We start from the raw sequence: 24,602 nt of genomic DNA, 5'->3' as shown, positions 1-24,602 counted from the left end.
ACGGTTGGATCGTCGATTCATTCAATATCCAAGTGGTGGTCTCTATCAAAACTATAGTCTTAAGATGAGATTTCGTAGATCAAACGCCACATATGAAGTTAGAGTAACCAAATTAGTCTAGGAGGGGCAGGTGGGGCCTTGGCCCACGCGTTGCCGCATGCGGCCTCCGGCTGCCCCGGTTCGTCGGAAAATTTAACTATTTTTAAAAATTACCAAATTTTACAGGAATGAAGATCTCAACGAGTAGAGTAAGTTTTATACCTATGGACAAGTCCAATTGGCCGGGTAAAGCTCCAATTTAACTCGCACCCATCGAAAACCCTAGAATGGGTGTTCGTCGATTCAACTTCTCAGGTGCTCCAACACCCCTATCACTGGTTGGGTCTTGTTCCTGGGTCCAAGGGGATTTGATTAAGGGTGGTGGTGTGTGGTGAAACTCGTCGGATCGGAGGAGTCACCACCGAGCACCTCCGATGCCCTAGTCAGGTTCTACATGGTTTTGGACCTTAAAACCTTCAAATTTGGGTGGAAATGGTAGAGGGGAGGTTGTGGAAGAGATTGTAGGTGTTGGATGATGGTGGTTCGACGGGAAAAATGGCGGAAACCGCCGGAATTTGGTCGGGTGGGTGCACATGTTTACTGTCAACGGGAAGGAGAGGCTGAGAGCTTTATCTCTCTTCCCCACATTGGCTATTGCCTTTTTCCCCTCATTTTCTGATTGGTCCTTGCCTTTAATCTGATTGGTCCACAATAATTCATACCTGATTGGGCCTCTTTCCCACAAGGTGGGAGTTTAATTAATTTCTAATTTAAAATTTAACAAAACGATTTCAAATTTCTGTAACTATATCTTTAAAACTCGGATTCACAAATGACTTTGGCCTATGTGCTTATAGTGACAAGTATTACGAGGATATGCTAAAAGAATGAGTCTTATGTCTCTCTAACCGATGGTCAACAAAAGTCAAAATCTTTGCCTCTAGGGGCATTTTCGAAAAATCACTATTTTAAAATTTATAAAACTTAAAATTAGGGACAGGTTGTCACACAACCCTTAAGACGTGGTATTCATCCTTAGTGAAATTACAATTATTAACCACAAAAAGTCTTTGTCAATTTCAGGAACAACCCTCCAACCAAAATTGCATCAAATTATATTTCTAAGAATCTTAGTAGTGATCAAGCATTAAGACAATTAGATAGTTTCTGTGACGACCCGTCCCGAATTTATATTTATCTTATCCCTGATAGTGTGGAAATGTCGATTTTACCCTTGAACGGTTGGATTGTGAATGTATAATTGGGTTAAGAAAAAGGGACCAATTATGTTATGTCCAAATTCTTTGGACCCAATAGGAATTGGGGTTGTTTTAGATGATTTTTTTAGCCTATAGTGGCAACCCAATTAGAGTTTAAGGATTGTATGTGTGTATACCCAATCTGGGTCAAGACTCACACATACTCACACATGTGCAACCTTCATCTGTCACTCTCTTTCTCGAACCCTGTCCGTACAGTCCGTACGCACAGGCTCCCAACTAGCTTCATCTTGCACAGATCGAGATATTGGAGACCATTTCCAAGTTCCTTGCAAGCTCAGGAGCAGAACTATACCCTTAGTTGGGAGGATGGACCCCGGGAACTTGAGAACCAGGGAGCTTCGATGAGGCGTCATGTTACTCCTTCGTGATCGCGAGTGTTTCGTGGAGTTTTAAGGTTCTAGGAGGTTTTAAATCTAATTCGCGAAGCTTATAGGAGAATTTTGGAAGGTTTTGGACGTCGGGACACTCGAGTTCGTCGAGTTGCAGGTGTGGCCAAATTATTGAGACTTTTTCGACCAGTTTCCGTTAGTTTTGAAGACGTAAAAATGGTAAGAATGTGTTCTCCTAGTTGAGAACTTCATTTTGGTATAAATTTCATGGAATTTGGTGCTAAAATGAGTGAGATATTAAGATTCGAAGTTTTTCCAGAAACCGGCGAGTGCAGCGGTGGTCGACACCGGAATCCAGCGAACCAAGGAAGGAGAATGAGCATATTCCGTCAATTTTTATGGAATATTCTTAACGGCGTCTGGTATATCTAACGGTATATTCCATTATTTAACGAAATATTCCCTAACACCGTTAGGGAATTTGTCAATGTGCCAGGCACATGCTTGTGCGTGGGCAGCGCTTGTTGCATTGCCTTGGCCGGCGTGATAGGGCGCGTGGGAACTTAGAATTTTTTTCTAAAAATATGGGGTTGTTTGTGGTGTTGAGTAAGCTACGATGATATATTCAAATACCTCAATTGAGCAACGTATGAGAAGTTATTACCTAGTTTTGGTTATGTACTTAAAAATAATGTTAAAATCGTTGTTTTGCATATAGGTGAGATGTTTCCTGAGGACGAGCGCAATTAGGCGAGGCTCGAGGGTTACGATCCTGCCACATACCAGTGAGTGGGCTTTTGCTTTTCAGTGTATATATATATGCTTGGTATTTTCCCAGGAAACTTATTTAATGGTTTTATGTTTTGAAATGCCATGCCAAATGGTTTATACTTAGAATATGCATTTAGTAGTTGCATATATATTATTGTTAATGCTGCAGACAGGTAAGTTGCATGTGAGTTTATAGATTGTGGATGTGAGTTGTATGGTTATGATTACATTTGATGCATTTAGAGCTCATAAACATGCACCTCGGTGTTAGTGCTCCCGCCCGTGGTCAGGGCACAATCCTTCACGTGATGTTCACCTCCCACACCGCATGCTCACCTTGGATCCAAGTTTGGTGCACAATCCTGTCGTACGGACTACATTAGGTGGTTTCGACTTGTAGGTGACCCGCGATTATTCGCACAGTCTTCACATGATCGTAGCACTTGAGCGTATTTATTTACACTCAGTCTTGTCGTATAGACCACATTAGGTGGTTCCGACTCATGTGCATGCATATAGACGAGCTCTAGGTTCAGCCGTACATGCCACAATAGGTGGATCCGGATGACATATTACTTTTCGTTGATTTACTTCACCTGGTTTACTTATTTCATTATGTTGAGATATTTGGCATGGTATACATGTGGTTTTGGCTATTCCGAGTATGGTTTTGATATAGATATGTATCCTAATTTCTGGGAAAGTATACGGGTTTTACGGCGATGGGTTATTATTTTTGAAAAGAGAAGTGTTTTTGAAAAGTTTTGTTTTTACCCACTCACACTTTCTGTTTTGCGCCCTTCCAGGTTTTAGGTATGCGTGCTTGTTGGTGGCTTGCGAGGAGACTACAGTAGTTCTGACAGACTGTAATTAATGTAGGACCATCCTTCTAGTATTGTATAATTAATATTTGTCCTGCTGGACTGTACTTAGGCTACCTATGCTCTGATTATGTGTGTTTACACCTAAGTCTCGTCACTCGTACATATTTATTCGTCTAGTGTAAATTAGTTAGCTTGGTTTTTATTTATTCACATTTTTATGACCTTATCAATTCCACACTGCGCACATGGCTGTGTCACCCTCAGGTGACGGCCAGCACGTCTCGATTTAGGTTGGGGTGTGTCAGTTTCAACACGGTGACTAATAATTCAAAACATATATGCATAATATTATAAGTAAATTGAAAAGAAACTACATATTCTTGCTAAGGCTCTTGGCATCGCCCTACCAAAAGTAAGTAAGTTACACATAATCATAATTAAAATCAAAGGAAAATTTACTGAATAGAAAAAGGATATAAAACACGTTGAAAAATAAAGTTGAATCGTCAAAAGCTCTATAAGTCGAGTTCTCCAAAGTAATGCGTAGAGAATGGATAGATAGCCTTATTTATCCTGCTGCAAAATAAATCTTTTCTAGAAAAGGTTTTCTAAAAATTAGGAAACAAAATAAGTTAAGAGATTAGGAAACAATCTCCTAGTCAAACATGAAGAAACTGCCTAGCCACAAAACAATCATGTTCTGAGCCTTAGACACCTCCAAAACAGGCCTAAGATGACATTATATGAGCTTAGCCCATCCGAATAGGATTTCTAAGTTTTGCTCTCTATAAATATAGCTTATAGTTTAGTATGAAGTTAAGTTAGTCAAGATGTAACCTCTTGGGATTTTATAGCCGTTTCGGCATTCTCGTTTATTTAATAATATTCTTATTATTTTGTATTCTTATTTGTCACACACATTGATCTTCAGCACCCTTCAGGGGCAATATATCCCATGGTCCACACAATCGTTTTCATTTCTCCAGTTTCCTTCCCCCTGGCCGCCTCTCCTCCCTTTTTCCCATGCATTCTCACTTGATTTTTAATTTAGAAAGAAAAACTAATTGTGAAAAATGAAAAATGTTACCAAATGGACCGTTAGAGCCTCGATAAATTGCCTGAGAACATTCTAAAAAGAAAAATTGCATGTAAATTGAACGTTAAAATCCCATTAGTGGAGAATGGTAGCTAGCAGCCCTCTTTTGGTCCTCAAATGAAAAATTGGCCCTTGTTTGATTAATTAAGTTTCTGGACTTATTTTAATTCTGTTTAGCGGGACACATCTTCATTGATCAAGAGATCAATAACTAAATAACATGTTTAATTAATATCCTACAGTGTTCATGAAGAGGATTTTTTTTCCTTTAAATGATGATAATAGATTAGACGAGTCGAGCCACGCATAAGGCTTGGTCGTCGGCTATAATAGTAGAAATTTTACTTTCTAAACCAGCACAAGGTGGAAAGAAAGAACTAAGACCCCAGGATTAGCCATCAACTATAAGTAGACTTCCTTCCCGCTCAGAATGATTAGAAAGAGTTAACTCCCTGATAGAACGACACCCCCTCCCACCATCCTCTGATCCCCTATCTCTGAAATTTATTAAATGAAGAACCAAAAAAAAAAGAAAAAAAGAAGAATGTGCAAGCGGAGGGACATAGCCAAAACCTGTGAAGAGAGAAACAAAGAAAACATCAACAAAAATGAAAAATAGGACGAAACTCAAGGTCACAAGCATAGACGGCATCTACAAAATCCAAAGCAGTGGACCACCAATAATAAGCACTACCAGCAGCGCCAAAAAAAGCTAGGGCATCATCAACTTGATTACCCTCCCGATAAATGTGTGTGCAAAAAATACTTAACTGATGAGTGGCCATAAACAATTGTTCCAATCAACCAAGAGAAACAAATTATTGTATTATGGGAATTATAAGGATAGTGAATAACCAATGTAGAATTAGTTTCAATCCAACTATGCTTCCAATCTCGAATCCAAGCAACACAAATAGCCTCAATGAAAGCTAATATTTCTGCAGCCACTAACAATCTCCGTATTTGAAGAGAAAGAACAAGCACATGTCCATCCAAATTATGAAAATTCCCACTAAAACGACACAACCATTTGTGCAAGAACCATTTATATTCACCTTAACCCATCCAGATTACGGTGGGTACCAAATCACCGGAATGAAGGAGGGGGCAACAACGGAAATCGGGGAGATGCCCAAAGTTGAGTAAATAGGAAGCACAGTTGGGGATGGGCTACGATGAACGAAACGAACCAGGATCCTCGCCGGATCCATTCCCTAGGGATCCCACAATCCTGTCCGTTCATTGTATATCGTGCGGTCAGTTTTCGTTAGGTACTATTTACATTTGAATTTTAAATTTTAAATTTTGAATGATTTTTGACCGCACGATATAAAATGAACGGATAAGATAAGTTGTTTCACAAAATCGAGTTAATAGCCAACACTTGGCGAAATTTATTTGGGCAGCTTTCCTTCAAAACTGAATCTGATTACAAAGTGACCAAATTCCCCAAATAAAAGTACATACCACTAAAACCAAAGCTTTCTAGAAGGGAGGTGGATTGTCTTCCCTCTCATTTCCATACCCTCCCCATGCCCTCTTGTGATGTTTGGTAACGGTTAAGCCACGTCAACATTTTATATTAATTTTTTATAGAAATAATAAAACAAAAAGTAATAGGAATATAAATTGTTGATGTGGCTTAACCGTGATCACACAAACAGGAGGATGAAGAGAGTATGGAAATGGGAGGGCAGACAATCCCGAGCCTCAAAAACCAGCAATAAAAGTCTCAGAAAAAAAACATGTAAGAAAGCATATCGGGAAGACACCGAAAAAGAGCCAACAACCATTTCCATAAAGTGATTGTCCAAGAGCATTCCAAAAAGAGATGCGAAATAGAGAAGCCGAATGGCATAGAGAATAACAAGAAACTAACATAATTCCCATGCGTTGAAGAGTCGAATCAGTGAGAAGGCGTCCCTGCAACACTTTCCAAACAAGAAGACTTTTTTACGAGGCTGAACTCACCGAGACCAAATTATCTTCCCCTAAGGCATCTGGCTATCAAAACTAAGTAGATGAAAATAAGCCTCTTTCACCGAAAGGATGCTAGACGACGAGCCCGACCAACATAACGAATCTGTAGATGCTTGTAAAGGGAGAGGAGGGGCGCCAATTAAAGCCGCCACCTTGGAAAATAAGTTAAAAAAGGCGGCAGGCAAATCCCAATGAACACCAGTAATGAAATCGCACACAAGCACATTAAATAGATTAGCAAGAGCATCAGGAATCTCAAGATATGATACTAAAGACCTACCCAACAATTATCTATAAAAAAAAAAAGAAAACTAATGAAAATGGCTTGAAAACTTTAAGTTTTAATGATAATGACAAAATAAAGGGTAAAGTGAATAGTACCAGGTTTGACTTTTTAGTGTAAAAATGTGGTTTTTCATTAAAGTGAACAGTACTGTGGGCTTTTCGTTAAAACTTTCTAAAAAAAAAATGAATGGTCCCTGAAATTAATCCTCACCATCAAGATGATCCTTGAAATTAAAAATCAATCAATGTAGTCCCTGAAAATAAGTGTCGCAAATCAATCACAATTATGTTAAAAATTATGTTTAAGTGCTGATGTGGCACACAAATGGGCCCCACAAGATTTAGTAAGGCCTACTCCGAAGAGAGATCATTTCCATAAATTCTCAAAGGCACAAGGCTTAACCAAGGCCTAAGAGGGGGTGTGGAAATATTTTTCAACCAACAATAGACGCGCCTCGGTTATAACCTCATTGTCTCAAGGTAGATCTTGTCGTTCTTTACATTACCAGACCATCATGGAAGTGCTGAATAAGCTCTCCAAGATTAAGGTTGTGAGGATGTTGATCGCCTAAATGTTAACGGTGATGTCCCAGAAGTCGTTGCCAATGGGCCAAGCCATCACCAAAGGTGATTTTGATCAAAGTTCAATTAAGTGAAGGTTGTCGAAGTGTGTAAAAATGTGTGTATTGATATTTTTTTAGAGAATAGAGAGCGAATGAGGTAGAGAAATATGGACTGGGATCGAAGGTGATTGCTACACTGGGTTTTTGGGTTGACAATTTTTTTTATTAACTATTAAATTATTAAGCCTATTTGTAATTTTTTTTAATTTAATTAGACTTGTGTGACCCATTTATGTGTCACATCAGCACATAATAGAATTTTTGACAGAATTGTGACGAAATAGCTACATTGTTTTGAGACACTTACTTGATGGATTACATTGATCAATTTTCCATTTCAGGGACCATTTTGATGTAATTGGTCAATTTTAGGGACCATTTTAATGTCATAGGTCAATTTCAAGGACTATTTGTGAGAAAAAATGACTTATGAGGCCCATTTATGTGTCACATCAGCACTTAGCATAATTTTTAACAAAATTGTAATGGAAGGACCACATTGATTTGCACCTATTTTCATAGACTACATTGGTTGATTTTTAATTTCAATGACTATCTTGATAGTGAGGGTCAATTTCAATGACCATTTGTGATAAAACCCCTAAAAAAAATTGTGAACCATCCCAAGGGCCAAGTCGAATTCGACGATATAATGGGGATAACATTCTTAAACCCAAGCCAAACGGAAGACTCTTTATACGTGGATAAGGAAATCAAACCTCAATGCATGAAACGGATGCGCATAAAAACCGCCATCAATTAAGGCGATATAAACATATCCCAACAACATTTTAAAAGGAAAGACCGATTCAGAATAAACAAATCTTTCAAGCTCAAGCCTCCGAGATTCTTTGGACGACAACAGACATGCTAGGAGACAATAGGAACACCACGAGAATCGGGATCACCACTACTACAATATTAGCTTTAGGTTTCGGACGATCCTGACGGTTAATAAGTCATTCTGACGAATAAAAGATATCTAACACATAATTTATTTACTGTCGGATTAAAGTTACTTTCTGTCAGATATATTCGACATAAATTCCTGGCGGATTTTTCCTGACGGATTTAACCGCCATAAAATTATTATGGCCCTCATTATTTTTTAATTCTTTTTTTTTAATATTTTTAACATATTCTGGCGGTTTCTAAGTTAATGGTGGCGGTTATAACCGACATAAATTGACTATTTTATTATTTTAAAATCTCGGAGTGTGTAAAAATAAGTTTGACAGTTGGATCGTTGAAAAAAGTTTCATATAATGCATATTACATTAAAACTGTAGATTAAAAAACACTTAGAGTTAATATTATACTTCTATTAAGTATAAAATAAGATTTTGTGGTATCCACTAGTGTAAATATTTTAAATTGAAGATCAAATTTATTCATTACATTTTTATAGGGTTGAGGAGTGTAGCTGTAAAAAATCATCAAAATCGGAGCTAAAATAACCGTTAAATTATGATTTTTCTTTTATAACCGTTGAAAACTTTTGTTCCGTTACCTAATCTTTGAATGTTTGTTTTTGACGATTTTTTTACATAAGCAATCTCGGAGTGTGTACAAATACGTTTGACGGTTGGATTGTTGAAAAAAGTTTCGTAGAATGCATATTACGTCAACACAGTAGATTAAACAAACACTTAGAGTTAATATTATACTTCTATTAAGTATAAAATAAGATTTTGTGGAATCCACTAGTGTAAATATTTTAAATTAAAGATTGAATTTATTCATTACATTCTTATAGGGTCGAGGAGTGTAGCTGTAAAAAATCATCAAAATCAGAGCTAAAATAACCGTTAAATTGTGATCTTTCATTTATAACCGTCGAAATTTTTTGTTCTGTTACGTAATCTCTGAATATTTGCTTTTTACGATTTTTTACGTATGCAATCTCGGAGTGTGTACAAATAAGTTTGACGGTTGGATCGTTGAAAAAAGTTTCGTAGAATGCATGTTGTGTCAAAACGGTAGATTAAACAAACACTTGAGTTAATATTATACTTCAACTAAGTATAAAATAAGATTTTGTGGTATCCACTAGTGTAAATATTTTAAATTGAAGATCAAATTTATTCATTACATTCTTATATGGTTGAGGAGTGTCGCTGTAAATAATCATCATAATCAGAGCTAAAATAATCGTTAAATTATGATTTTTCTGTTATAACCGTCGAAAACTTTTGTTCCGTTACCTAACCTCTGAATGTTTTTTTTTTTACGATTTTTTACGTAAGCAATCTTGGAGTGTGTACAAATAAGTTGGACGGTTGGATCGTTGAAAAAAGTTTCGTAGAATGCATATTGGGTCAAAACGCTATATTAAACAAACACTTAGAGTTAATATTATACTTTTATTAAGTATACAATAAGATTTTGTGGTATCCACTAGTGTAAATATTTTAAATTAAAGATTGAATTTATTCATTACATTCTTATAGGGTCGAGGAGTATAGCTGTAAAAAATCATCAAAATCGAAGCTAAAATAATCGTTAAATTGTGATTTTTCGTTTATAACCGTCGAAAGTTTTTGTTCCGTTACGTAATCTCTGAATGTTTTTTTTTACGATTTTTTACGTATGCAATCTTGGAGTGTGTACAAATAAGTTTGACGGTTGGATCGTTGAAAAAAGTTTCGTAGAATGCATGTTGTGTCAAAACGGTAAATTAAACGAACACTTGAGTTAATATTATACTTCAATTAAGTATAAAATAAGATTTTGTGGTATCCACTAGTGTAAATATTTTAAATTAAAGATCGAATTTATTCATTACATTCTTATAGGGTCGAGGAGTATAGCTGTAAAAAATCATCAAAATCGGAGCTAAAATAACCGTTAAATTGTGATTTTTCGTTTTTAACCGTCGAAATTTTTTGTTCCGTTACGTAATCTCTGAATGTTTTTTTTTTACGATTTTTTACGTATGCAATCTTGTAGTATCTACAAACAAGTTTGACGGTTATATCATGAAAACTAGTTTCGTAGAATGCATAAATTTGCCTAAATTTTGAAGTGGGAAAAGTAATTTGTGCTAAATTTTTATTTATGTTTTTCAAGTATTTATTAGACAATATTTAGTTTGTGCGATGACATTTTCATTGTACAATTCTCTTTTTGTTTCTTTATCGCATATTTTACATGGATTATTATCTATTAAACCAAAAATGTAAAAATTATCTATTAAACCAAACAATTATTTATTTAATTTTTAAAACATATTCTATTAAAATATATATTATTTATTTATTTATTAAACCAAATAACAATTATTTTATTTTTTAAAATTGTAACAAAATTTTGGGAGAAAATTTAAAATTTTCAAAGGGAATTTTGGGAGATTTTTGCCGCTATTTTTCTTCTGTCAGTTATAACCGCCATTAATGAAAAATTTCTGTCGGTTTTTATTCTAAAAAATTGTTTCTATCGGTTTTAATCGACAGTAGTGAAAATTTTCCACAATATAACCCCTCATTCTCTTCCTTACGCCGGTGACTTCTCCCTTCCTCCTTTTCACCTCTCCTCATTTCCTTCTCCTTTTTATATTTTTTGTTAAGCTTAGAAGCGCACCCACGAGGCCATGGGAGATGATCCTCCGCAGAACTGCTTTTTGATTTCCATCTAAGGCAACCAGAGCTCGATCCTCAACGATTTTCGAGACCGGCCTTATCAGAAATGGGGTTCTCTCTGTTTCCAACCCAACAGGTGACCGACGGCACTGAAATGTTGTACTACTAAATTCCGACGTACCGGAAAGATGACCTCCCCGGGCTGAAGAAACCCAATTCGAAACTTTTGTCGAATGCATGCAATTTTCAAAGTTCACGAAATGGGCATCATTAGCAAAAACCCAGGTTCCAAATTTTACATTTTCTCATACCTCTGCATTCTTTGCTTTCTTGCTCTGATTTGCTCTGCATCTAGTTCAATTTCACAGGGTCAATCTTTAAAAAATCATCAAATCGTTTACCGGACATACCTGTCAGATATTGGGGACACTGACATGGAAGTAGAGGATGGTGGTGATGAGCCTCAATTTGTATCGGCAAGTAAATCGTCCATTGAGGAGTTGAAGAGGACGACAGTTGAAACCTCAACAATGTGTTCTATTTGCAGGGAGGAGATGATGATTGGCTTAGAAGCAACTCGGATGCCGTGCTCACATCTTTACCATGGAGATTGTATTGCGGAGTGGGTGCAGAGAAGCAGGATTTGCCCAATTTATTATGCAATTTGGTCTTTTTGAACCTAATTATGCTCTCATGTTTTTTAATTTTTTTTAAATATATTCTCTGTAGTCTGTACTGCTTTTGAAGATTGTATGTTTGATTGAATAAAGACTTATCCATGAACTAGGAAAACACACCATAATCTGTTCACTTCTTTTCTTTCTTTTGGCTTTATACAGAAAGCAAGCAAGTTCCAAAGTGTGGTCAGAATGCTTTTTCAGAAAAGCACATTTATTAAGCCAGAAGGCTCAGAACTTCAATTACAACACCAGTTAGAAGTTTAATTATAAGCAGTAAACTATTTGCCAGTTAGAAATTATATTTTCTGTCGGTTTCATCCGACAGAAAATGCGCTTACATTCATTATTAATATATTCTATGTCGGTTATAGCCGACACAAGTTCTGGCGATTTTATATTTTCTGTCGGTTTTATCCGACAGAAAATGCTGTTATTTATTAATTATTAATATATTCTCTGTCGATTTTAGAGTATTTTCTGTCGGTTTTTTCTGACAGATATTTTTGTCAGTTATATCCGACACAATTTCTGTCTGTTTTAGAGTATTTTCTGTCGGAAAATTCATTTCCTGACGCTGGCAAATCTGTCGCTTATTATATCCGTCACTGCATCCATTTTCTGTCGGATTTTGCTTAAAATCCGACAGTAATAACATTTTCTTGTCGTTTTTATTTGTGCCAATAATGGGTAGTTTTGTAGTAGATCGTGAAACATTTCTCACCCAACGTTGTACTTGATTCATGAAAAGACGCAGCCAAGCGTAAACCTGTAAGCAATAAATGAGAATGCTCTGAATGCCAGAAGGGATAAGTAGAAGATGCCTTGTTTGAGAAAGCATATGTCCTTTCCATGCTGATAGCTTACACTTAACCGTATCCGGAATGTCTTGAAAGAAACTGCGTAGGGGACGACATGAAAGATTGGGACCCTTAAATAATTAAAAAGAAAAGAACCCAAACCAATTCCAGTAAGTTCATAATAGACCTATGTCTTGGATGAGCTTATTTGCCCAGAAACACTAAAGATTTAGATTTATTAACTTGTTGATCTAAGTTGAGCCCATATTCAACAATAAAGCGTTTAAGACAACGAAGATTGCAACAAGAGCCACGTAAGAAAATCATACTATCATCTGCAAAAACAAAACGTGTGAATGAGTACACAGACCACGCTAGGCATGCATAGGTACCAAATTCCCAGAAGAGAGTGGGATGGGCAAAATTTACCTGCTCATTTAAAGTTTACGGTTATGGTTATGAGTAACCATTTAGGTGAACAAACGGTTATGGGTATAACTGTTTATCCGTGAAATTTAAATGGATGGTTATGAGTATTACCCGCGGTTATAACGGGTATCCATTGATTATGGGTATTACCCAACGTTATAACGGGTATCCATTAACCCATTTAATTTAATATATGGAAAATTAAAAAAAATATTAAAAACCCTAAATTTTCAATCTCTCCGCCAAACTTAGAGTCTCAAACGTCTCGTCCCCGCTCATCTCTCCCTCCTCGTTTCCTCTCTCTCATCTCCGCCGCTCATCTATTAAATTAACAAATTTCCCTAATTAATCCTTTACAAACATTGACATGCAAGAAGTTGTGTATATAAATATTCTTGCTATAATTAGCTCCTCCAAAGTGATTAACGGAACCTTCAATCTTTCTCTCAGGGAAAAAGATAATTATGACTTCAGGTATGTTTCTTTTGTGCTGGCTTTAGTTCTTATATGGGTTCTGCATAAATTTATGAGTTTAGGTACGTTTCTGGGTTCTACAGTTCTACTTAAAATTCGATCTTCAGGGAATGAAAGATGCAAATTAGGGTTTCAATTTTTTGGTTAGTAAGGGAGGGATTCTATGTGTGTGTGTGTGGGATTCTATGTGTGTGTGTGTGTGTGTATTGGGGGATTATGATCAATTACTTATTGCATAAAACTATGTTTAGAAACAGGAACATATCTCCTTCTTCACTATTATAATTAAAGACTTGATTGGGTGTAGCAGAAAAATATCGTTCGTAAACTATTATTTCAATTATTGGAATTGTATGATGACTTAAATGATTAAAGTAGGGAAATGCATGCTAAAATGTACATATAACGGTGTTTAATTATCAGAAAATGAAAATTATGACAAATTTTTCTTTTATAATTTTCAAGTTGTTAAAAAAGAAAATATGTATACAGGTGAAAAAATGGGTAAATAGGTAAAAAAATGATAAACGGGTTCAAAAACGAGTAAATGGTTATAGTTAAATGGGTGAACGGTTATGGTTAAATGGGTACACGGTTATGGTTAAATGGGTACACGACACGGTTATGGGTATGGTTAACCATTTATAAACGGTTATGTGTATGGGTACAACCATTTATACAATTATCCAACGGATAAACGGTTACGCGAATATGAACATAAACGGTTATGGGTAAATAACCGCGGTTACCCGCCCGTTATAATTGTTATCAATCCCTATAAGAGACCAGTGAAGTTAAACCACGACTAAAAACTTCCTCAGCCAGACAAAATAAAAGAAGGGAAGGTGGATCTCCTTGGCGAACCCCTCTTTAGCAATTGGAGAAGCCCCGAAACTTGCCCACTGATAAAAAAAGGGAACTTTAACGAAAAGCACCTGTTACTGTTCACTTTAACGAAAAACCACATTTTTACACTAAAAAGTCAATCCTGGTACTATTCACTTTACCCTTTATTTTGTCCTTATCATTAAAACTCAAAGTTTTCAAGCCCTTTTCATTAGTTTTCCTTAAAAAAAAAAGGGTGCGGAGAACGAAGCAACTCTTCAACCCAATTAATGAAAACATGTGAGAAACCAAAAGCAGTCAGAACCCTTAACAAAAATGACCAATCCAAAGTGTCAAAATCATTGTGGATATCCAACTTTATGGCAACATTTTACCCCACATATTTCTTATCTAAATTATTCATGTATTCGGAGGTACGAATATTGGCATCTGAAATAAAATGCATGAAGAAAAGCATGTTATTGAGGGGAGACAATCCTAGATGCAATTGGCCCGAGTCTATCAGTGAAATTCAAGTGATTACTTTGAAAACAAAGTTGGCCTGTGTAATAGGATGAAGTTGTGAAACTGAATCTAATTTTAGGAATAATAACCACCAACTTAGAATTTAAATGAAGAGGACTTCGCCCATCAACAAAAAAAATTTGAATAGCCGAAAACACATCTGGACCAACAATACTCTAATAAGCAACAGAGAAGCAACCACTAAATCCATCCAACCCTAGGAGAATTGGAAGGATCCAAACTTTTAGCAGTTGAAAAAAACGTCCTCAAGGGTGGGGACCCTAAGAAAGAAATATCCTCATCCACCGTCACCAATGAGAGAATTACTCTTTCAACAACCCTAAAATTTACTGTACCATCACTTGAAGAAAACAAATTTTTGTAATGGTACACAACGTGATCTTGAATAGCCACTTGGTCATGCAAAAGATCTGAACCATCGGGAAATGAAGCCAAAGATTAATAAAGCTTTTTTTGTATGCACCTGTTTGGGCCCAAAATAATAGTTTGGGCCGAGGGTAGGATCACTCTCGGCCCGGGAGGCCGTGCGGCGAAAGGGCCATGGATCGTTCAGCTCATGAGCTTCCAAGCCTAGGTCGGTTAAATCAGAACACAAGCCGAGTCCTAGTACAATAGGGACTCTCGATGGGATCAGTAATCCAGAAAGCGAATCCGGCTCAGTTAAGGACTAGATTCGTAGTCCTAGTAGAGATAGGATTGGTCGAGGTGATGTTGATCCAGGGAGGGAAACCTAGTCCGAATAGAATTGTAACTCGGACTCGAGGACCAGCGCTATAAGGGAGGTGATGTTGATCCAGGGAGGGAAACCTAGTCCTAACAGAAACACCTGCGTTCTCAATGAAGGGATCGTAGAAGAGTGCGATGAGGATGGTGGTGAAGGATCTGATCCGCCAACAAGGTAGTTTCTTCGGAAGCGACTAGACGAGCAGTCTCGGTCAGTCGAACAGACGTTTAGTCGAGGCATTGACAAGCTGCATGACGTGATACTCAGTTCCAATGAGCGACAAACCAGATTGCTCGAAATGCTGGTTAGTAAAGTCAGTGACAGCAGGCCTTTCGATCTTCTACAGCACTTACCACCAGGAAACAATTCGTTACCAATTGTACCGACCGAGCCAATTCCTGCTCGGCTCAAACAAATTGACTTGGAAAAAGGAGGAGGGTCGAATAGTAGGTCAGACGGAACCGACCAGAGGGTCGAAGCAACACCTGTTGACATGACCGAAGTTCAGCGGATGATCGACTCGGCCATGAAGAAAGGGCCGAAGTTTCCTAAGTTTATCCATCCGTACCCGGCCTACGTGGAAACATTCGGATATCCGAAGGGTTTCAAGATCCCAGATTTTAGCCTTTTTACCGGTGAATCGTCTCTGTCCTCGTTGGAGCACGTGGCTCGTTTCACCGCACAATGCGGGGATGTTAATAGTGATTTCCATAAGTTACGGTTGTTCAACTTCTCATTAACCGGTTCAGCATTCGCCTGGTATATCAATCTCCCTCCTAATTCCGTCCAAAACTGGGAAGGGTTGGTCGAGAAATTCCACGAGCAGTTTTATCGGCCAGGAATGGAGATGTCAGTTTCCTCATTAGCAAGGATGGCTCAAGCATCTGATGAGTCACCAATGGATTATCTTACCAGGTTCAAGTCAGCCAGGAATTGGTGCCGAGTGCCTTTACCCGAAGTCGAATTTGTCAGGCTTGCTTTGAACGGCCTCGACGTCGAATACAAAAAGAAATTCTTGGTGGCAAACTTTCAGGATATGTACGAATTAGCCCAGCATGTCGAGCAGTATGATTACTTGCTCCGCGAGGAAAAAATGTCGAAGGTCCAACTCGGGGGACGATTTACAAGAATCCTACTGTCAATTATGCATCAACCGAGGATGAATGCGTCAGTGTGGATGCAGCTGAGATAGTGATAGATAAGCCATACGTCTGCAAGGCATTAACTCAAGTTGACTCTAGGGAAGTCAAAAGCCGTTCGGCCACTGAGGGAACGTTGAAACCGTCAAAAGTTTATACTTTTGATATTACAAAGGCTGACGCAATTTTTGACCAACTGTTATCAGCAAGAATCATCAAGCTTCGGCCTGGTCACAACATTCCCAAGGCCGAAGAGCTTAAAGGAAAGGTATATTGTAAATACCACAATTCAAGCAAGCATACGACAAACAATTGTATCGTGTTTCGAGACAATGTCCAAAGCTGGATTGATAATGGCAAATTGAAATTTCCAGAGAAGAAGATGAGTGTTGATACTGACCCGTTCCCCACGGCAACAGTAAATATGGTTGATGCATGCCTACCTAAAGACAAAGGGAAAGGGAAGGCGGAAGATGTTGTGATGCAACGCTTTCAGAATCAGAATTCTCGGCCACGTTTCATGGCCGATTTTCGTTCAAACAAACCACCTACAGCTTTAACGGGACCTGCTATTGTCAAACCTATGGTAGATTATACCACCGATGAAGACAGTGGGACAACGGTTTTGTGCAGCAAATGCAGAGCCAAGGTCGGTAGTGAGCCAGAGGAGAAGCCCTCTCCGCTTATAACGGAACGACCTACGGCCGCAACCCAGCAGAAGATTGCCGAAGTAGGCCAACATCAAGGGGTTTTTGATAGGCTCGGTCCTAAAGTACGAATGGAAGAGACACCCCCGGTCAGGCGGCGCCTCGATTTTGATGCTTCATTCTATGACGATGATTACTATAAATGTAATTCTAGTAGTTCAGAATCATCACGGAGCCAAAAAACCTTCAAACCTCCCGAACCTAGAGATCAACGTTGGTATACATATCATTCTTCGAAAGGTGTCTACACCGCGTTGTCCAAATCTCAGAAACGCCGGCATCAAAGGATAGATTGCATGGCCTGTCGACGGGCAGCCCAAGAAACTTCGGTCCCTAAATGGCGGCCGAAGGACACAATGGCTACTGATGATGAACGACCACCTCCAGCCATTATGACAGAGTTCGCTCAAGGGAGACGGCTGGTCGACCAAGATGTCGAAACCACGTTTGAAGAGGCCGATAAACGGATCAAACTTCTTCTTCGACCAGGGGAGATGAAGGCGCGCCTTGAACATTTCAGGCAAGAGGCCGAAAGAAAATTAGCCCCGCCAGCTATACAAGGACCTTTGATCAAGATCCGACGGAATTTGCACCCCCCGTTCCTTGGGGAGGCTTTGGAGTACATGCAAGAATTCCATAAGAAACATTCGGCCAATGATCTGTATGGCTTGCCAAAGGCGTGCCAGGACACCATTGATCTAGTCCTGACTTGTCCTGATGCCGAGCGAATCATCCAGAAAACCTCAGACCCAGGGCTGAAAGCAAGGTTCCAGCACATACGAGAAGCTCGTGTCCTTGGATTTGAAGTTGACCCATACATTGATATGGATGCAGCCGACCTTCCTTTCTCAATGGAGGACCTTCAATATTTACGATATCACTTCGAAGTATTCTCGGCTGTTTCGCTCTTCGACCTTACGACCGATGAAATAGCACGTGCTGCGCGTCTGGATGCTTATCTCGACACTAGGGATGCCCGGCTACACTACCAGGAACAGAAGAGTCTCGTTGTCCAACCTTGACAGCAACAGAGTCCGCGGTTGTCGACCAGACCAGAGATGAAGCTAGTGAGGAGGGTCCTAACCCGATGGGCTCGTCAGTCCTGGATAACATGGAAATCAGTATGGTCCATGTGTTACCCACCGATTTTCAGTCAAGCACGACCCAACCGAATTTCCTCGATGGTGACGTAGTCGCCGAAGAAGCCGGCCACGTTGATTTTGTATCTGCTGTTGAGGTTGAGCCAACAACAAAAGATGATAGTCTAAAGGCGGCTTTGGCCGAATTGTTTCCTCGTTCATCATCGGCCAAACTTCACCATTTAAAGCCTTTGTATGTGACGGCCCATATCGAGGGGTATCCAGTTTCTAAAGTTTTCGTCGACTGTGGAGCTACCATCAATATCATGCCTCTGAACATCATGAAGGCCTTACGTCGCTCGAATGACGAACTTATTCCGTCAGGGATCACAATGAGTAGTTTCGTCGGCGACAAATCCCAAACCAAATGTGTACTTCCGTTAACTGTAAACATTGTTGGTCGCACTCACATGACCGCCTTTTTCGTGGTTGATTCCAAAACCGAGTATAATGCACTGCTCGGTCGAGACTGGATTCATCAAACCAGCTGTATTCCTTCATCATTGTATCAAGTGCTTGTATTTTGGGACGGCAACTCGGTCACTGTTCACCCGGCCGATAGCCAGCCCTTCGAAACTAACATGATCCAAGCACGGTACTATGATGACCACGTCGGCTACATTACATTGTAAGGCTTCAATGAAGAAGGACGACCGACTCGGATTTCGGTTCAGAAAGCTATCGAGGTTGGCGCCGACACTGTCCAGCAGGATTCGGCGAGACTCGGATTAGCTAATTTCCTCCCCGAAGCTGATGTTTGACACCGATCGGGAAACACGTAGGGCCGCGGTTTCATCTACTATGGAACGACTGCTGGCCCATTGGTATACTATATCTAAACAACCAAATTCGGGAGTTAACCTCGTCGAGTTCCTTGCTGAAGGAGATAATGGTCCTGTCTTGTCTCTTGATAAAATTCAAGCTGCCCCGGCCGAACTCGAAGATCATCGGCCCCAAGTTAAGGACCCCTTGGAAGAGATTAATGTTGGGACGGCCGATGACCCACGGCCTTTGTTTATTAGTGCGTTACTTCCCCAACAAATGAAGGACGAGTTTCGTGCCTTGCTTACGGAGTTCAAGGATTGTTTTGCTTGGAGCTATCATGAAATGCCCGGCTTGGAGCGTACTCTGGTCGAGCATGAATTACGTATTAAGCCCGGATGTAAACCTTTCCGCCAGCCACCTCGTCGATTCTCGACCGAAGTGCAACTCGGCATCAAGGACGAATTGGTTCGGCTTTTGAAAGTCGGGTTCATTCGGACAGCTCGATATGTTGAATGGTTGGCAAATATCGTGCCTGTTTTAAAGAAAAGTGGTGCACTACGCATCTGTATCGATTTCAGAAATCTGAATCTGGCAACTCCCAAAGATGCGTATCCAATGCCGATCTCAGACCTGTTAATCGATGCTGCGGCAAATCATGCAATCTTATCCTTTCTGGATGGACACGCCGGGTACAACCAAATATTCATTGCCGAAGCCGATGTGCACAAAACTGCTTTCCGTTGCCCGGGGGCACTCGGCACTTACGAATGGGTTGTTATGCCATTCGGCCTCAAGAATGCCGGCGCCACATACCAACGGGCGATGAATACCATCTTCCATGATTTAATTGGAACCATCATCGAAGTTTACATCGACGATGTTGTCATCAAATCTAAACGCCGACAGACACATCTGGACGATCTCCGACAGGCTTTCCTCCGCATGCGTCGGCACAACCTCAAGATGAATCCTGCCAAGTGTGCCTTCGGCGTATCGGCAGGGAATTTTCTTGGCTTCCTCGTGCATCACCGTGGGATTGAAGTCGATGAGAATAAGGCCCGCGTAATCCTCAATGCTCCACCCCCAACGACGAAGAGACAACTCCAGTCCTTACTCGGACATATCAATTTCCTTCGCCGATTTATTGCCAACTCAACAGGTAAGATGAAAGCGTTCTCCACGCTTTTGAAACTTAAGGATTCAGATAAATTTGTGTGGAACAACGAGCATCAGGCGGCATTTACGTAAATCAAAGTCTCCCTCACGAACCCACCTGTCCTAGTTCCTCCTCGGCGCGGTAAGCCTCTTAAGCTCTATATCTCGGCGGCCGAAGAATCCATCGGCTGCCTCATTGCGCAAGATAACGACGCCGGACGAGAGCAGGCTATTTTTTATCTCAGCCGCAATCTCAGTCAACCGGAGACCAATTATCCGGCCGTCGAGGAGCTATGCCTGGCCGTGTTTTTCGCCGCTTCCAAGCTTCGGCATTATATGCTCCCATCAGTTACCCAAGTCATTGCTCAGACCGACGTCATCCGCTACATGCTCACCCGACCAATCGTAAAGGGCCGCATTGGGAAATAGACCATGGCACTGTCCGAATTTAGCTTGCAGTACGTAGCCCATAAAGCTGTCAAGGGCCAGGCACTGGCTGATTTCCTTGCTCAACATCCCTCCCCATACGGTTTTGGGGGCAACGACGTTGAAATCGGCATGGTTCAGACGCGCGACAACCACTGGACGATGTACTTTGACGGCTCTAGTACGTCATCTTTGGCGGGCGTGGGAATTGTCATTCAGTCCCCAAACCACGATCACTGGTTATTTTCGCTTAAGTTGGATTTCGAATGCACCAACAATCAGGCCGAATACGAAGCCCTAATCGTCGGCCTTGGAATTCTTCATGACCTACGGGCAACCCGCGCCCTCATCTTCGGCGACTCCGAACTTGTGATTAACCAACTCAATGGTTCTTTTCGTTGCATGAGTTGTACCCTGGCGCCTTACCACATGATCGCCAGCTATTTGGCCGAGTCCTTCGACGGTATTACATTTAAACATATTTCCCGGAGTCTTAATACCGACGCAGACGAATTGGCTCAAATTGCCTCCGGCGCGCAACTCTTGGGGGGCAAGTTAGGCCGAGAAATACCCGTGTTACGACAGCTATACCCGGCCTTGGTTAACCAACAAGTCCTCCAGCGCGACAACGTGATACGTACAAGAGTCATGTCCTTACCTTCGTTATTAGATAGAGACGACCCTGTGGACGTTTGTGCCGTCGAGGCAATACCAGATGATTGAAGAAGGCCCATTATGCAGTACCTCGACAATCCCAATGGTAAACATGATCGCAAGACGAGAGTTCACGCCACGAACTATGTCATGTATCAGAACGAGTTATACCGAAAAGGCGAAGATGGTTTGTTATTGCTATGCCTCGATCCCCAAGAGAGTGCTCGGGCGATTACAGAAGTTTATGAAGGGATATGCGGAGCTCATCAATCCGGACGGAAAATGCGATGGCTACTTCGACGACACAGCTATTTTTGGCCAAGGATACTAAAGGATTGTATCGAGTTTGCACGAGGATGTGTACAATGCCAAATCCACGGGCCTATACAAAGGGTCCCGGCCGAATCTTTGCATTTGGTCATAAAGCCATGGCCGTTTAGAGGATGGGCCATGGACGTAATCGGCAAAATCACGCCGTCTTCTGGAGCCGCTTAGCACGCATGGGTAATAGTCGCAACCGATTACTTTACCAAATGGGTCGAAGCGAAGTCATATGCCGAACTAACATCTAAAGAAGTTTGCGATTTCGTGGAGGAACACATCGTAACCAGATTTGGCGTACCAGAAACGATCATAACTGACAATGGAACAATCTTCACAGCCGAGAGGTTTAAAGAGTATACGGTAAATTTGAAAATTCGGCTCGAACAGTCTACACCGTATTATCCACAGGTAAATGGGCAAGCCGAAGCAAGTAATAAAGTGTTGATCGGCATCCTTGAAAAAATGATAAAAGAAAGGCCTGGCATGTGGCATTTGAAGTTGAACGAGGCATTATGGGCATATCGAACATCGCCCCGATCGGCGACTGCGACAACCCCGTACGCATTGACCTACGGACACGATGCAATGTTACCAATCGAGTTAAGCATAAATTCGTTGCGATTAATCGAACAAAGTAGTTTGTTTAGCGCCGAATATAGTCAGTCCATGAGGCAGGAACTCGAAGATTTGGAAGAAGCACGACTTGACGCCTATAACTTACTGGTGGCACAAAAACGGATTGCCGAGCGAGCCTATAATCAAAAGGTGCGACAGAAAACATTCGGCGAGGGTGAATTAGTGTGGCAAACAGTGTTGCCCGTAGGACTAAAAGATCCTAGGTTTGGTAAGTGGTCTCCGAATTGGGAAGGGCCATTCGTTGTGCATAAAGTAAACGGCAAAGGGGCGTATCATCTTAAAGACCGGACCGGTGTAGTCCACAGATTACCAATTAATGGAAAGTTTTTAAAGAAATATTATCCAGTCACATGGGAAATGCGGGAATAGAAAACGGGTCCATTGAGATTGATAAGCATTTACAAAATGAGTAGGTCAGACGGTTTACAATCAAATACATTCAAGGTGAAGAGGGTAGAAGAGTGCCGAGCAGGGCTTTCAGCTCCAACCACCGTACTTCACCCATGATGACCTGGGCTTGCCGGTTCTTCTTCTCCAGCTTCAACTGCTCGACCCGTTTTGTATTCGCCGTATACTCGGTTAAGCAAGCCTTGCCACCCGACTCGAAGTCCCTGGCAAGATCGGAAGCAATGACCGATCTTCGTTTTGATAGTTCAGCCATTTGACGGTCGAGGTCGGCCAAAACTTCCCCTTTAGCCTTCAAAGCGTCAACCTTGGGACGAAGAGCATCTTGAACGACCAGGGCAGCCTGCAGGTCTTGTTCGGCCCTCAAAGCATTTTTGGAAACATTGAATGTTTCTCGAACCCGCTCCAAGGTAGTTGACGCCTGAACGACAGCCTCGCCGCTCAGCTGACCATCGGCTCCAAGGTCGTTTAGACATTCTCCCAGCAGATCAAGACCTTTGCGCTCAAGAACTTGCGACGCCGAAAGCGATAGGACTTCTCGCAGCCGGGTCAGAGTAGTTAAATCAGCAATTTCGGTTGCGGCGGTCGAAGGACCAGCCCCTCTAGGGGTGCTGGATAAAAGAGCTTTAAATTTGACCTCCCACGAAGCCTGCACACACAAATCAGGTTAAGTTCCGAAGAAGTCATGGCAAGAATAGCAAGAAGGTTTCGTTTTTTTAACCTGCCGAGAGGAGACATCGGCCATGTCCCCAGGATCGTTGCTCGAACCTAAAGAACTCAATGGCCGAGCCCAGTGTCTCAGATTGCTTCTCAGTTCACGCGGCCGATGGAGGTTATCTACGTTTGATGGCCACTGAGGCGGCCAAGAAATATAGGTAACGCCCTTCGGCGCGTAGAATTGTCGGTGAAAAGAATGTACAGGCACCTGACATTTAGTATTTTCCTCGTTTAGAATTCTAAAGCGGAAAAGCAATCAAGGAAAGACGGTGGAAGATACTTACGAAGGCCGAAGTAGCCTCCTGCGGAGGAATGTGGAAGCCCTGGTCTTGAGGATGAACGGGCGATTCCGCCGTTGCCTCGGGTTCCTCGACTGGTCGTTTGCCACGGTCGGCTGTGGAGGGGCCGACCGGGACAGCTGCTTCTGAGGAAGGAACACCCTGGTCCTGAGAAGGAGCAAGGGGTTCGGACACCGCCGTTGGTTCATCGACCGGACGCCTGCCACGATCGGCCGTGGAGGGGCCAGCTTGAACCGCCATCTCGGACACTAGAGGAGGTTGTCGGCGAGTATGAGGACGATGTGCCAGCTGGACCTCGTCGCTCCCCTCACTTTCTTCCAGAACAAAGACCGAGGGCTTTGGATTTTTGGGGGAGGTGCCCTCGGTCGCAGAAACCGCCTTCTGTGGGACAGGTGCCTCCTCGACGGAGGGAGGCACGACTGGTGTGCCGGCCCCAGAAACAGGCCGCGCTTGAACTATCTCTGCGACCGAAGCTGGCGGTTTCTCGACCAAGGAATGGCCGGCGGCGGGAGAAGGGGAAGCACTGAGAGTCGTCGTCCCCGTAGTATGACTAGAGATGACGTGGATTTCTCGTGCACCTTTCTTCGCCAGTTTTTTCACCCGTTTGACAGGCGGGGGAGACTCGACAGCCGGCTCGGCCTCTGGGCGAGGCCGTTTGATTAGCACAGCCCGACCAGCAGTTCTGCCCTTCTTGGCCACGACCGATTTTTTCTCGGCCGTAGCAGCGGCAACTGCATCCGCTTTTCTTGAAGGCTGACTACCTGAGAAGATAAAAGCAATTCAGCAAGGTAAATCAGTATGCAGAGTTGAAAGAAAAGAGGAGAAATGAACAATTACCTTGAGATTGGGGGGCCGAGGCCTTCTTCGGTCGGTCACCGAAGAGTTTGTTCAGCACCTCTTCGACCGGAGCACCAAAGAACTCCTGGGTGTAATCTTCCCACCATTCACCGAAG

At 41.4% G+C, this 24,602-nt stretch overlaps 2 protein-coding genes across 2 annotated transcripts; both read left to right on the top strand.

Moving 5' to 3' along the window:
* Positions 1-20,620: 20,620 nt before the first annotated feature.
* LOC139194973 (uncharacterized) lies at positions 20,621-21,337 on the top strand. Its single transcript, XM_070820136.1, has one exon. The coding sequence runs from the start codon at positions 20,621-20,623 to the stop codon at positions 21,335-21,337; it is 717 nt and encodes a 238-aa protein (XP_070676237.1).
* A 12-nt stretch (positions 21,338-21,349) lies between these two features.
* LOC139194972 (uncharacterized) lies at positions 21,350-21,763 on the top strand. The gene has a single exon (XM_070820134.1). It carries the CDS (start codon positions 21,350-21,352, stop codon positions 21,761-21,763), a length of 414 nt encoding a protein of 137 aa, XP_070676235.1.
* The last annotated feature ends 2,839 nt before the right edge of the window (positions 21,764-24,602 follow it).

This window comes from Malus domestica, chromosome 04, assembly GCF_042453785.1.
Source record: "Malus domestica chromosome 04, GDT2T_hap1".
In the NCBI taxonomy this organism is placed as follows: domain Eukaryota; kingdom Viridiplantae; phylum Streptophyta; class Magnoliopsida; order Rosales; family Rosaceae; genus Malus; species Malus domestica.
The sequence above is the reverse complement of the archived record's forward strand: the minus strand, read 5'-3'. Positions and strand labels throughout refer to the sequence as shown.

Bases quoted from the DNA above. Each gene is read 5' to 3' on its own strand.
- LOC139194972 (XM_070820134.1), top strand. From the start codon at position 21,350: ATGCAGTACCTCGACAATCCCAATGGTAAACATGATCGCAAGACGAGA.
- LOC139194973 (XM_070820136.1), top strand. From the start codon at position 20,621: ATGGCACTGTCCGAATTTAGCTTGCAGTACGTAGCCCATAAAGCTGTC.